Here is a 14,339-nt window from a genome sequence, read left to right on the forward strand (position 1 = left end):
AGAAAGTGCGTTCAAGAACCCACCGAGAAGAGTTTCTTCTTTTGGATTTAGATGGATTTCTTCAGTTGGATGAAATTTTGTTAAAAAGAAAAGTTGAATTTCAAGGAACAAAGCCTAAGTTTGAAAAGTCTGCATTAATTCACTTACTGAAATAACAACAACAGGATACAAAATGGAAAGATTACTCTCTTCAAGCATATTCAGTAATTTCTGGGTTTCTTCAAAATCAGAGGTCATAACCTGAAAGACCAGAAAAATAAAAGAAGTTCTTAAATGACTTAAGAGTTCATTCAATGAGAAAAATGGAGAGTTTTTAAACATTTAAACATTCAAAATATCTATCAAGCTTAATTTTAAATTTTCAAACAATGTTAAAGGATACCCATAAGATTATAGCTATTAAAAATTTTTAAATTCATTAATTCAAACCTATCTTCTTATCTACTTTTTACCAGAAATTTGAAAATACCGTCTAAAGAAATATCACCCTCTTCTCATTATGTGAACTAGGTTGTTAGAAAATGTTATTTTCCTATTTCAAAAGACAAAAATAACATTTCTAAATACATATTGAATAACACAATTCACCTATCAAAATCTTAAATTCAAATACTTAAGAATCAAGAAAACTAAGTACTTGTCAAACATTACATTTATACAAATCCTCAAGTGCTTTCAATCATTTGTATTAACTACTTACATTCACACAAACAAAATTGTAGCATTCCTCTAAGATGATTTGCTGAAGATCTCTGCCAGATGTGACTTTTACATGCTAGGAGAAAAAATTAGAGGAAAAAAGAGTTTACAAACTAGATAGAAAGACCAAACATGAGCATAAACAACTTGATGAGCACAAAATTTCTATAGGCACATAACGCCAAGGACCATGTATAAGAGCAAAATAATTCAGACTGAAGTTTATGATGCTACCAAAAAAAAAACCCACTTGAACTAGTCCAAAAATAACTAACATTGTTGTAGCAAATAAGGATACAGGAAATTGTTTTAGATAAAAAAATGTTGAAAAGGCTCAAGATATATTCAGGAATAGGCAAATAGTCTGGTTTTTCTTATACAAAAAATACTCACTCACTCAGAGTCCCAGCACAGAGGCAGCACCTTGAAAAGAGCCTAGGTATTATCAGAAGGAAATTTACTGACTAATTTTAGGGCTTGTGCTGGAGGGGCAGAAATCTGGTAGAACTCTCTCCAGGGACAGAAGCACTGGCAGGCAACATTTTTTTTTTAAACTCTTCTTCTACCTACCAGGCCATCACCATTTCTGCCACTGTTCATCAACCTAGTTAACCCATGTGCCCCACCCCAGTATTCCCCTGAGGAACAGCCCTCCTCAACCCACCCAACCGGCCCAACCCAACCAACCCACCCAACCCAGCTGGCCTCTCCAAAGTAGCTGCTGCCCCACCCCACCCAGTGGCTGGCCTCAGTCAGCACCAGCATCCCTCCAAAGTGGCTCCTGCTCTCAGGGGTCAGCCCCACACATCAGCAGGCCTGGAGCAGTCGTGGCCAGACCTCTCAGCCAGCCAGGCCAAGAACCAGCACACCCTTTCAGCATGCCTGCAACAACTGTGGCCCAACCACAATAGGAGGGCACAATGACCAGGAGAGACTGCACCATCAGGCCCCACAGGACAGCATTTATATAAGGTCACTCTTTCAAAACCAGGAGATGTAGCTGATATACCTAACACACAGAAACAGAGTTAGGTAAAATGAGGAAACAAAGGACTATCTTCCAAAGGAAAGGTGGCAAAACTTCAAAAAAAGAACTAAACAAAATGAAAATGAACAGTTTTATCAGATAAAGAGTTCAAATTAGCAGTAATAAGTAAGCTCACTGAATGGGGAGAAGAATGTGAACTCAGTGAGAACCTAAAAAGAAGATATAAAAAAGAGCCAATCAGAGCTGAAGAATACAATAACTATAATGAAAAATACACTAGAGGGAATCAACAAGAGATCAGAAGATGCAGAAGAATGAATCATCAATCTGGATGATAGGGTACTTGTAATCACCCAATCAAAACAACAAAAATAAAAAAAGAGTTTAAAAAAATGAGAATTAAAAAAAAAAACCGGACCTCTGATACAACATCAAGTATACTAACATTTGAAGTACAGGGGCCCCAGAAGGCAAAGAAAGACAAGGACACAAAACTTACTTGAAAAAAACAATGGCTGAAAACGTCCCAAATCTGGGGAAGGAAACAGACATCCATGTCCAGGAAGCACAGACAGTACCAAACAAGATGAACCCAAAGAGACCCACACCAAGACACATTATAATTAAAATGTCAAAATTTAAATATAAAGAGGGAATTTGTAAATCAGTAAGAGAAAAACAACTAGTTACATACAAGGGAACCCCCCCCATAAGACTATCAGCTACTTTTCAGCAGAAACCTTATAGGCCCCAGAAGAGACTAGCATGATATATTCAAAGTACAGAAAGGAGAAAACTTACAACCAAGAATACTCTACCTGGCAAGATAAAGAGTTTCCCAGAAGCAAAAGCTAAAGTAGTTCATCAGCACAAAACTGGCCTTATAAGAAATGTTAAAGGGAATTCTTTAAATGGAAAAGGCCACAGCTAGAAACCAGAAATTTATGAAGGAAAAACTCACTGGTAAAGGCAAACATATAGTAAAGGTAGTAGTAGATCAACCACCTATATAGCTAGTATGAAGATTAAAAGACAAAAGTAGTAAAATCGTCTGTATCTAAAATATTTATTTAAATGATACCCAAAGTAAAAAGATATAAAATATGACATCAAAAACATAAAACATGGGTAAGAATAAAATGTTGTGCTTTTAGAATGCATTTGAACTCAAGATACCATCAACTTAAAATAGACTACTATATACATAGTTTGTTATATATGAACCTTATGGTAACCACAAGTCAAAAACCTCTAACAGATACACAAAAAATAGAGAAAGGAATCCAAACATAACACTAAAGAAAGTCATCAAATGAGAAGGGAAAAGAACCAGAAAAGAAGAAAGCGATAAAGAACTACAAAACCAATCAGAAAACAACTAACAAAATGACAATAAGTACATACCTAATAAACAGTCACTTCAGTAAAAATGAACTAAATGCTATAATCAAAAGACACAGGTGGCTGAAAGGATAAAAAAAAAAATAAGACCCATCTATACGTCACCTTCAAGTGACTCACTTCATATCTAAAGACACACACAGACTAAAAGTGAAGGAATGGAAAAGATTTTCCATGTAAGCTAGGGTAGCAATATGCATATCAGACAAAATAGACTTTAAAACAAAAAATGTAATAAGAGACAAAGAACGTCATTATATAAAGATAAAGGGATCAATCCAACAAGAGACTATAACACTTATAAATATCTATGCACCCAAAAAAGGAGCACCTAAGTACATAAAGCAAATATTAACACACATACAGGAAGCTATTGACAATAATATGATAATAGTAGACTTTAACACTCCACTTACACCAATAGACATATCAGACAGAATATCAATAAGGAAACATTGGCCTTAAAGACACAATAGACCAATAAAACTTAATAGATACAGACCTTCCACCCCCAAAACAGCAGAATACACATTATTTTAAAATACACATGAACATTCTCTAGGATAGATCTCATGTTAGGCCACAAAACAAGTCTCAATAAATTTAAGAAGACTGAAATCACACCAAGCATCTTTTCTGACCCAAACAGTATAAAACTATAAATCAATTACAAGAAGAAAACTGGAAAAAAGAACCACAAACGTTTTGGAGCCTAAACCAAAAGCTACTAATCAATCAATGGGTCAATGAGAAATCAAAAAATACTCTGAAACAAATGAAAATGGAAAGACAATTGTTCCAAAATCTATGGGATGCAGTGAAAGCAGTTTTAGAAGGGATGCTTATAGTAATGCAGGCCTACCTCAAGAAACAAGAACAATCTCAAATAAGCAATCTAACTTTACACCTAAAGGAACCAGGAAAAGATGAATAAAAGAAACACAAAGTTAGTTGAAGGAAGGAAATGATGAAAATCAGAGCAAAAATAAATGAAATAGAGACTTTAAAAAAATTTTTTTTAAGTCAATGAAACTAAGAACTGGGGTTTTAAAAAGATTAAAAAAATTGACAAACCTTTAGACAGACACATCGTGAAAAAAAGAGAGAGCCCAAATAAATAAAAGAAAGAGAAGAAATTACAACTAATACCACAGAAATACAATGGACAAGAGATTACTGTGAATAATTATACACCAACAAATTGGACAACCTAAAAGAAATGGATAAATTCCTAGAAACATAAAATCTTCTAAGACTGAATCAGGAAAGAATAGAAAATTTGAACAGACTGATGACTGGTAATGAAATTAAATCAGTAATGAAAAAACTCCCAACAAACAAAAGTCTAGGATGAGAAGGCGTCACACGTGAATTCTATCAAACATTTAAATAAGACTTAATACCTACCCTCCTCTAACTATTCCAAAGAATTGAAAAGGAAGAAATGCCTTCAAACTCATTTTAGGAGGCCAGCATCACTGTGATACCAAAGCCATATAAAAACACTACAAAAAAAGAAAATTAATATTCATCAGGCCAATGTCAATGATGAACATAGATGCAAAACTCCTCAACAAAATATTAGCAAACTGAATTCAACAATACATTAAAAGGATCATACACCATAATCAAGTGAGATTAATTCCAGGGACACAAGTTTGATTCAATATTCACAAATCAATGAACATGATACAGCACAGTCACAAAATGAAGAATAAAAATCATATGATCACCCCAATAGATCTAGAACAAACTTCTGACAAAATTCAACAACGAGTTATGATGAAAACTCTTAATAAGGCAGGTATAGAGGGAACATACTTTAACATAAAAAAGGTCATACATGACAAACCCACAGCTAACATCATACTCAATGGTGAATAGCTGAAAGATTTTCCTTTCAGATCAGGCAAAAGACAAGGATGCCCACCATCACTTTTATTCAACATAGTATGGCAAGTCCCAGCCACAGCAATCACACCAGAATAAGACATAAAAACCATACAAACTGGAAGAGAAAAAATAAAACTGTCACTATTTGCAGATGATATGACACTATGTATAGAAAACCCTAGACTCCACCAAAAGCCTATTAGAATAAATGAATTCAGTAAAATTGTAGAATACAAAATATGTAGAAATCTGTTGCAGTTCTGTACACTAATAATAAACTATCAGAAAGTGAAATTAAGAAGGCAATTCTATTTATAATTGCATCAAAAAGAATAAAATACCTAGTAATAAATTTAACCAAGGAGGTTAAAGACTTATACTCTGAAAACTATAAAACATTGATGAAAGAAATTAAAGATGACACAATTAAGTGAAAAGACATACTGTGTTCATGGACTGGAAAAAAAATTTTTGTTAAAATGATGATACTACACAAAGCAGTCTACAGATTCAGTACAGTCCCTATCAAAATACCAATGGCATTTATCGTAGAACTAATACAAATAATTCTAAAGTACCTATGGAATAACAAAGGACCCCAAATAGCCAAAGCAATCTTGAGAAAGAACAACAAAGCTGGAGGTATCATGCGCCCTGATTTCAAACTATACTACAAAGCTATATTAATCAAAACTGTATGGTACTGGCACAAAAGCAGACATATAGATCAATGGAACAGAGAAGAGGGCCCAGAAATAAACCCACCCATATCTGGTTAATTAATTTATGACAAAGAAGCCAATAATACATAGTGTGGAAAGAAAGTCTCCTCAATAAATAGTTTTGTAAAAACAGGACAGTTACATTCAAAAGAATAAAACTGGACCACTTTCTTATACCACATACAAAAATATACTCAAGATAGATTAAAGACTTAAATGAAAGACTGGAAACCATAAAACTCCTAGAATAAAACATAGGCAGAACACTCTTTGACATAAATCATAGCAAATTTTTTTGGATCTGTCCCCTAAGGCAAAAGAAACAAAAGCAAAAATAAACAAATGAGACTTCATTAAACTTACAAGATTTTGAATATCAAAGGAAATCATTGATAAAACAAAGATACAACCTACTGAATGGGAGTATTTGCAAATGATATGATCCAAAAAGGGTTAATATCCAAAATACATAAACAGCTCATACAACTGAATATCAAAACAAACACACAACCCAATCAAAAAATGGACAGAAGTCCTGAACAGACATTTCTCCAAAAGAAGACATAAAGAAGGCCAGCAGGCACATGGAAAGATGCTCAACATCACTAATCATCAGAGAAATGCAAATCAAAATCACAGTGAGAGATCACATCATACTTGTCAGAATGGCTATCATCAAAAGGACCACAAATAGCAAATGTTGGAGAGAGTGTGGAGAAAAAGGAACCCTAGTGCACTGTTGTGGGAATGTAAACTGGTGCAGCCACTATGGAAAACGGTATCGAGGTTCCTCAAAAAATTAAAAAATATAACTACTATACTAACCAGCAATTCCACTCTTGGGTATTTACCCAAAGAAAATGAAAACACTAAGTCAAAAAGATATAAGCACCACTGTGTTCAATGTAGCAGCCAAGATATGGAAGTGCCTGTTGATAGATGAATGCTTGAAGATGTGGAGGTGTGTGTGTGTATTTTATATATATATATACATACATATGTATGTATGCATACACAGTGGAATACACTCAGCCATAAAAAAGAATAAAATCTTGTCATTTGCGACAACATGGATGGAACATCCATGATATTCCAGAGGGTATTATGCTAAATGAAATAAGTCAGATAGAGAAATACACTTATACGTGGAATCTAAAAAACAAAACAAATGAACGAACAAAATAAAACATAAACAGACTCATAGATAAGGGAGAACAAGCTGGTGGTTGCCAGAGGGGTGGGGATGGGGGAGGTAAGGGTATGGGCAAAACAGGTGAAGAACATAAAGTAGTACAAACTTCCAGTTACAAAATAAGTCATGGAATGGAATGTACAACAAAGGGAATCTAGTCAATAATATTGTGGTAATTTTGTATGGTGACAGATGGTTACTAGACTTATCTAGGTGATCAATTCATAAGGTATATAAATGTTGAATCACAATGTCATACACCTAAAACTAATATGTCAACTATACCTCAATAAAAAATAAAAATAATTTTTAAAAAAGAAATTATTATATATGATAGAGAATAAGACTTAAACTAGGGCAACAATAATAAGAGAAGATTATTACTAGAGGTAGTCCCAGACTAGATAGAAAATAGTACATATACTATAAAAACTTTCCTAATAAAATTTTTCTTCCATATAGTTCAATGCTCTAATTATTCTCTATTTTTTCTATTATAGCAATATGAACAAAAAACTACTAAACAAGGGCTCTGTTATAATGATATCTCTGCTATAACTCTGTACGAAGTCACATTTTCGTGGTTAATACTGGCATTACATTTAGAAAGCTTTAGTTATATATCTAAAATACAATGCTTGTTCCATAGTAAAACATGAAACTGTATCTCTAAGAAGATCCTCTCTAAGAACTGCCTCTTCAGAAGAATTCAGCTTAATTCCACCTAATTTTGACAATATATTTGAGAAAGAGAGGTAAAGGTTTTGAGGTCTTAGCTACGCTATAGAAATCACTTGGCTCATGAATTTCAAGAATTTTACTTTGGTTTAAAGTTTTTGAGTACAAATTTCAGAGGGAACATTATTCAAAAAAAAACAAAAAACTTCCATAGTCATCAGCCATGTATCAATAGTGAAATAAATCAGCTTCTGCTGTGCAACAGTGAGTTTGCTCAAAGAGTCTCATCTTCTAGACACTACAGGGAGATTATTTTTCAGGGGTTTCTCATGTATCCAAACATTTTAAAAGGCATGAATAGCTAATATACTCCAAATTGGCTCTTCAACGATGTTGACATAGCAGGCAGACTTGCAAAAATAGGCATCTCTCTTCTTGGAGCAAATGTGCTTACGTCCTAGAAAGTAAAGATAGAGACATCTCTCTCCATAGAGCAATCTGCTTGGCATTCTAGAGTAATAAAGACAATGTCTCTCTTGTTAAGAGGAGGATGGGCTGGTTTGCCAGCAGTCCCTGTATAAGGGCAGTGCTTCCCGATAGCCAGATTCTTCTTTAATGCATTCCACTGCCTAGCAACACCCAGCCCTAATTGCATTTCTCCCGGGGAACTGCAATTCAGAAAATCAGTGCTGCACTGCTATCCTCCTTACTGCTACTGTTATAACAAAGTCTTTCCTCTGACCCTGGAGTTTCATGTCTTTTACCGATATTTACAATACTGGCATGAGTGTTTGCATAAAAATTGGGTATAATCCTCAAATCCTGCCTAGTTTCTGACTTGACAGATATGAAATAAGGCAACCACATATCTCAACTTTAACAAGTGTGAGTGAATTCTGAACTCAAAAAAAAGACTTACTTTAAAAAATTTCCTAGGGGCTTCCCTGGTGGCGCAGTGGTTAAGAATCCGCCTGCCAATGCAGGGGACACCGGTTCGAGCCCTGGTCTGGGAAGATCCCACATGCCACGGAGCAGCTGGGCCCGTGAGCCACAGTCACTGAGCCTGCGCGTCTGGAGCCTGTGCTCCGCGACAAGAGAGGCCGCGATAGTGAGAGGCCTGCGCACTGTGATGAAGAGTGGCCCCCACTTGCCACAAATGGAGAAAGCCCTCGCACAGAAACGAAGACCCAAGACAGCCATAAATAAATAAATAAATAAAATTAAAAAAAAAAAAATCCCTTTAAAAAAAAAATTTCCTTTTGGGGACTTCCCTGGGCAGTGGTTAAGAATCCGCCTTCTAACGCAGGGGACATGGGTTCAAGCCCTGGTCCAGGAAGATCCCACATGCTGTGGAGCAACTAAGCCCGTGCAGCACAACTACTGAGCCTGTGCTCTAGAGCCCTCGAGCCACAACTACTGAGCCTAAGTGCCACAACTACGGCAGCCCGTGTGCCTAGAGACCGTGCCCCACAACAAAGAGAAGCCACCGCAATGAGAAGCCCGTGCACCGCAAGGAAGAGTAGCCCCCGCTACCACAACTAGAGAAAGCCCCGTGCAGCAACAAAGACCCAACACAGTCAAAAATAAATAAATAAATTAATTAATTAATTTTTTTTTTCCTTTTGGAGGTACATAAATAAGGTCTAGGATGAGAACATGAGGGATATTCCAATTTAGCTTTTCAAGTATTAAAACTGATAAAATTCTTGAGGACCCCATACTCTTAGGGCATGGGGTCTCTGAGGACAGAAACATGTTTTTAACCAGTAGCAAATGCTTGACAAATAGGTTTTTGAAACTTAGCACAGTCTTGTTTCAAGAAAATAAAAAAAAAGTATATGTTCTTAAAATCAACTATGTGGAAGTTTTTTAAAAAGGTAAAAAAAACTCATCCAAAAATAACACTACCTAGAAATAATTACCCTGAACATCAGGTAAGTATCGTTTCAACAATCCTCTATTAATAATATATGCAGTAAGCTGGTAGGACAAAACGATGAAGGAACAAAAAGCATTAGCACATTTTATGAAAATGGAATCATATGCATGTCATTTAAAAATTATTTAATATTAGCAAAAAAAAAAAAAAAAAAGCCCTTAAATACAGTAAAACTGAAGGTGCTGCTATACTTCAGATTATTCTTCACCTCCAGGGAGCTTTTCCTAAATGTTAAGTAAAATATCGTGAACAGGATTAAGACACTGGACTTTTCAATGGCAACACACTTCATTTGTAAGTCAGTACTAATTGATTTCCTGCTATGAGAGAGAAAGAAATAGCACTTTGTAACTCTTCTACCCACTATTGTGGTCACTTGTACTTTTCTACCCTGACAAGGTTTATTAGATTCACAGACTATTCTATAGCCATAATTCACACAATTTAGACATAATTTATCTATGCTCAAGACAACTGTTTTAGGGGCTTCCCTGGTGGCGCAGTGGTTGAGAATCTGCCTGCCAATGCAGGGGACACGGGTTCGAGCCCTGGTCTGGGAAGATCCCACGTGCCGCGGAGCGGCTGGGCCCGTGAGCCACAATTGCTGAGCCTGCGCGTCTGGAGCCTGTGCTCCGCAACAAGAGAGGCCGCGATGATGAGAGGCCCGCCCACCGTGATGAAGAGTGGCCCCCACTTGCCGCAACTGGAGAAAGCCCTCGCACAGAAACGAAGACCCAACACAGCCATAAATAAATAAATAAATAAATAAAAATAAAAAAACTTAAAAAAAAAAAAAAATTAGGGATTTCTTAAGCAGCAGCAGACTGGGAAAGGCAACTGTCAGTGCTAAAGATATATGTTGAAACTCATTTAAAAAAAAAAAAAAAAAAGAACAACTGTTTTAAATAAAAACCTCTCCTTTTATAAATTCATTTTAATTCACTTCTTTATTTGATGAACTTCAGCTGCAAGTAGGCTTTGGTTGTTTTTTAATAAAAACCTCAACATTTTTATATTCCTAGAGTTCTTCCTTCGATTAGTTGGAAGAATAGCTTATCTGGGAATAAAAGTTTAGTTCACACTTTCCCTCAGAGATTTGCAGTCTCTGTACCACTGTCTCCAAACACTGTTTCAAAGCATTGTCCGGATGCTTTTTAAAGTCCATGTGTCATCTACTCACTCTCTATTCACCATTTTTTGGGGGTAGATTTCAACATCAAGTAGTTCCAACCAGGAAGTAGTCATAGAAGTTACATATGAATTTTTTTCCTGTTGTCTTTCTAACTAAATGACAATTTGGCTGGTGGTAGTATTCTCGGATTCCCCTTTGATTCCCTCCAAAGTTTATAGACAACGCTTCACTGTATGTATTTGGATAGTAAGTATTGTGGAGGTACACGAGGTCAGGCAGAGTATCCTCCTTTTTGTAAGTTTTGTTTTTGTTTTTTGCTCCTAGGTACCTACCTGAAGAATTCTTTATGAGGAGTTTCTAAATCTTAATTAGAATCAGACCATATTTAATTGTCAGTTGCTGTTCCTCAATTCTTCTTGAAAATATGCCCTCTACATCTTACAGAACTAGTTAGTCATTTCAAGGAAATTTTCTTCTAACTTTCAGAATAACATCTTGGTTTGTCTACTTGACATATAAACATGATCCATATGTTGGATGCCTTTATTATCATTCACACCTATTCTCTTATTTATCATTTAGTTTTTACTTGGAATACACTGTGATTATCCCAAGTTTCCCTCTATGTTAATAACCTGACCTGACCTTTGCTATATTCTATGTCTAATGTACTAATTATTTCTATAACAGTGTGGCTCTAATTGTTTCCACAATTATCAGTCACTCTATTAATCTCTTGCAATGCTGTCTTTTGAATTTTTAACCTTCTTGAATTCCGATTTTTACTGAGTTATTCTACAGAACCAAAAGGTGTGAGAATATTTTGAGGGACAGAGAGAGCCTTGAGGTTTCTTCCAGATTTTTAAAATCAGATTTGTGTGTTCTGTGACTTTCAGTATAAATTATAGAGCTTACTAATTATTATTTTTACAAGCTGAAGAGTTTTAAAATGGTAGGCACTGATAGTTTCCCCTGCCTCTGCTGAGATACCACCGAGAATTGAGGGATTTTCTGACTTTTCCCCAACCTTCATTTTTTTACCCCCTTTGAAAAAAATATGAAAACCAAACTACATTTTTTTCCATCTTGCAATTGAGACTCTTAATAATTGTTTCCAGTGAAATTTAACTCTTTTATTTGGTCATACTGCTTTCCTCCCAAACAGAAAACAAACTATATTTTCCATGCTTGAGCAAAGAAACTTAGATTCTACCTAAATATAGCAAAGGAGACTTTGACACCTTTAACAAACAAAGACCACCTTAGACAATGCTATTAGGTTGTTTATGAAAAAGTTCTATGGCATCATCTTAAGCTATCATTCCTAATGTTTCCGCACTCAAACACAACAAATGGAACAATCTGCTGGCTAGAACTCCTTGTTCTGTAAATATTTTGGTTCGGAAAACATTTAAACAAAATTTAAAACAACCTTCCAACGTGTTTAGTAAAATTTAAAAAGTATGTCCAAAAAAAACCCCCCACCATAAAATACTTTCCTTACATCATAAAAAAATAAGAATTTACAAAATATTTACTACTAACAAAATGCAAACATCTGCATATTCAAAGTACTATTTAAAGTAGGGATATTAGGAAGGAAGCTGCGTTGCCAAAAAACGTTTTCCGTTTCAAGAAGAGTTAAGGCTTAACTAAGGCTGAAAGGCATTGGTTTCCAGTCCCATGAGTCAGAGGTTCAAAAACGTGTTTCTGAAAGCCAGCACTCTTTTTACAGAACATGTTGGCTGGATCATTTCTTAATCTGAATCCATCAATTTCCCACCTCCTTCCCATTCAAACAAGGGCACTAATGTGGGTATATACAAGGGAATCAGAGAGAGATGCACTTTTCACTCTGTAGACAACACATTAACAATTAAAAGTCTTGTGGCTGCCAGAGGGTAGGGGAAATGGGGAGATGCTGGTCCAAGGGCAAAGTTTCAGTTATGCAAGATGAATACGTTTTTAGGGATTTAATGCGTAGCACGGTGGCTGTAATTAACAATAGTATATTGTATAACTGAAATATACTTAAGAGGGTAAATCTTAAGTGTTCTCACCCACACCCCCAAAAAAGAAAATGGTAATTATGTGAGGTGATGGATCTATTAGCTTGATTATGGTGATCATTTAAAAGTGTATGTCAAAACATCACGCTATATACATTAAATACATGCAACTTTTATTGGTCAATTATACCTCAATAAAGCTGGGGCGGAAAGTACTTCTATACTGCAAATCCAGAGAACCTTACGTAGCTATGACTGATGCCAACAGAATGCTGAGTCTGGGCCATCAATTCATCAGTCACTGTCTTTATCAATGGAGTCACCTCTGACGTGTGGGTGCTGTGTCTGGACCTTCAGTCACAGGGTAACAGCCCAGAGCCTCTCCATCCTGCTTTTCAGCAGTCTTTACCTGAGACACTCCTTTAAGAAGTACTATTTCCAAATTCTGAGTTGCCAATTAACATTTACTTCATGGTTATTTTTAGACTTCTGTGGAGGTTTTGTCCATCTAGCATTGAACATTTACTCTATTATTTTTTAGACAGCTCTAAAGCTCTTTCTTGCAGTTAAGAACATGGCACCTGGAGCCAAGATCCCTGGGTGTTTGAATCTAGCTCTGCAACAAATTTGCTGTACAACTTTGGGCAAATTACTTAAGCACCATGGCTCCGTTTACTCATCAGAATTGATAGATCAGTTAAATTAATATGTGAGAGTTAAGGATTAAATTTTCCAAAACTTCTTCCCTATTGGCTGGTCTCCTGGAAAGCTTCAGAGAAAAAAGCTACAGCTTTAAAACAATGAATGCCGGTAGACATTTGAGGTGGTAAGTAAATCAGGTTACCACTCTGCCATGCTATATCAACTATGGACCTCCAACTATGAACACTAAGCTGGTGGATCATACCAGTGGCCTTCTACTTCCCAAGCTGCCACCACAAGACTCAGATCCTAGCCTGTCAGACATACCAAAGTCTTGATAGTGTTTCAATCCTATCAGGCAGGCAGAGTAGCACGAGAACCAAGGTTCTGCCATGCTGCAACGGTGTTAGATCACGGGCCCTTATCACACCAGGGAAAGGGCTGGTTCTCCCTTAATTAGGTAGCTTAAAAGCCACACTGCACAAAGATTAGAGTCTTATAATGCAGTGAACACTGCCTCTGTTCCTGAGTCCATGGATTGGACTTTCCCCAATAATCATTGTTCTAGAAAGACCCGATTCTAGTGTGAGTCCTGTCATGTCATTCATCTTTGTTTTCTTGAATTTATGTGAAACACTAATGACCATCTTTCCATATAGCGTACATTAAATGTTTGCTATTATTCCACTCGCTTCTCACTTAACTTCCACTTTTAAATGACCCTTTCACACATCACCACATCTCCATTATCCCTTTACATTTTAAATCTTACATTTATTGACGTTTTACTATTCGTCAGAATCTGTGCTAAATACGTTAAACAATTATCTTACTGAAACCACGTAACATACCTCTGCATATATTATCATTATCCTCATGTTACGGATAAGGAAGGTAAGCACAGAAGTTTAAAGAATCTGTCTGAGACCGTACTGCCAGTGAGGGGTAGTACCCAGACTAAGGTCTGTGGGACTCTCAACAGTTAACCTCTCAAGTACACAGGGTGTCAGTTTACTCCAGGTAACTAGTACTACATCATGGAAG

General features: G+C 36.0%; 1 protein-coding gene across 4 annotated transcripts in view; it reads right to left on the minus strand.

The window, feature by feature from the left end:
• CRPPA (CDP-L-ribitol pyrophosphorylase A) overlaps window positions 1-14,339 on the minus strand; it is a 391,837-nt gene that overhangs the window by 217,770 nt on the left and 159,728 nt on the right. For all 4 annotated transcript variants that reach the window (XM_036863587.1, XM_036863588.1, XM_036863589.1 and 1 more), the window contains exons 7-8: window positions 701-775; window positions 148-240 (exon numbers count right to left, since the gene is read on the minus strand). In XM_036863587.1, coding sequence (XP_036719482.1) covers window positions 148-240; window positions 701-775 — 168 coding nt within the window. The remainder of the gene's footprint in view (window positions 1-147; window positions 241-700; window positions 776-14,339) is intronic.

The sequence above is a fragment of the Balaenoptera musculus genome, chromosome 9 (genome assembly GCF_009873245.2).
Source record: "Balaenoptera musculus isolate JJ_BM4_2016_0621 chromosome 9, mBalMus1.pri.v3, whole genome shotgun sequence".
NCBI lineage: Eukaryota > Metazoa > Chordata > Mammalia > Artiodactyla > Balaenopteridae > Balaenoptera > Balaenoptera musculus.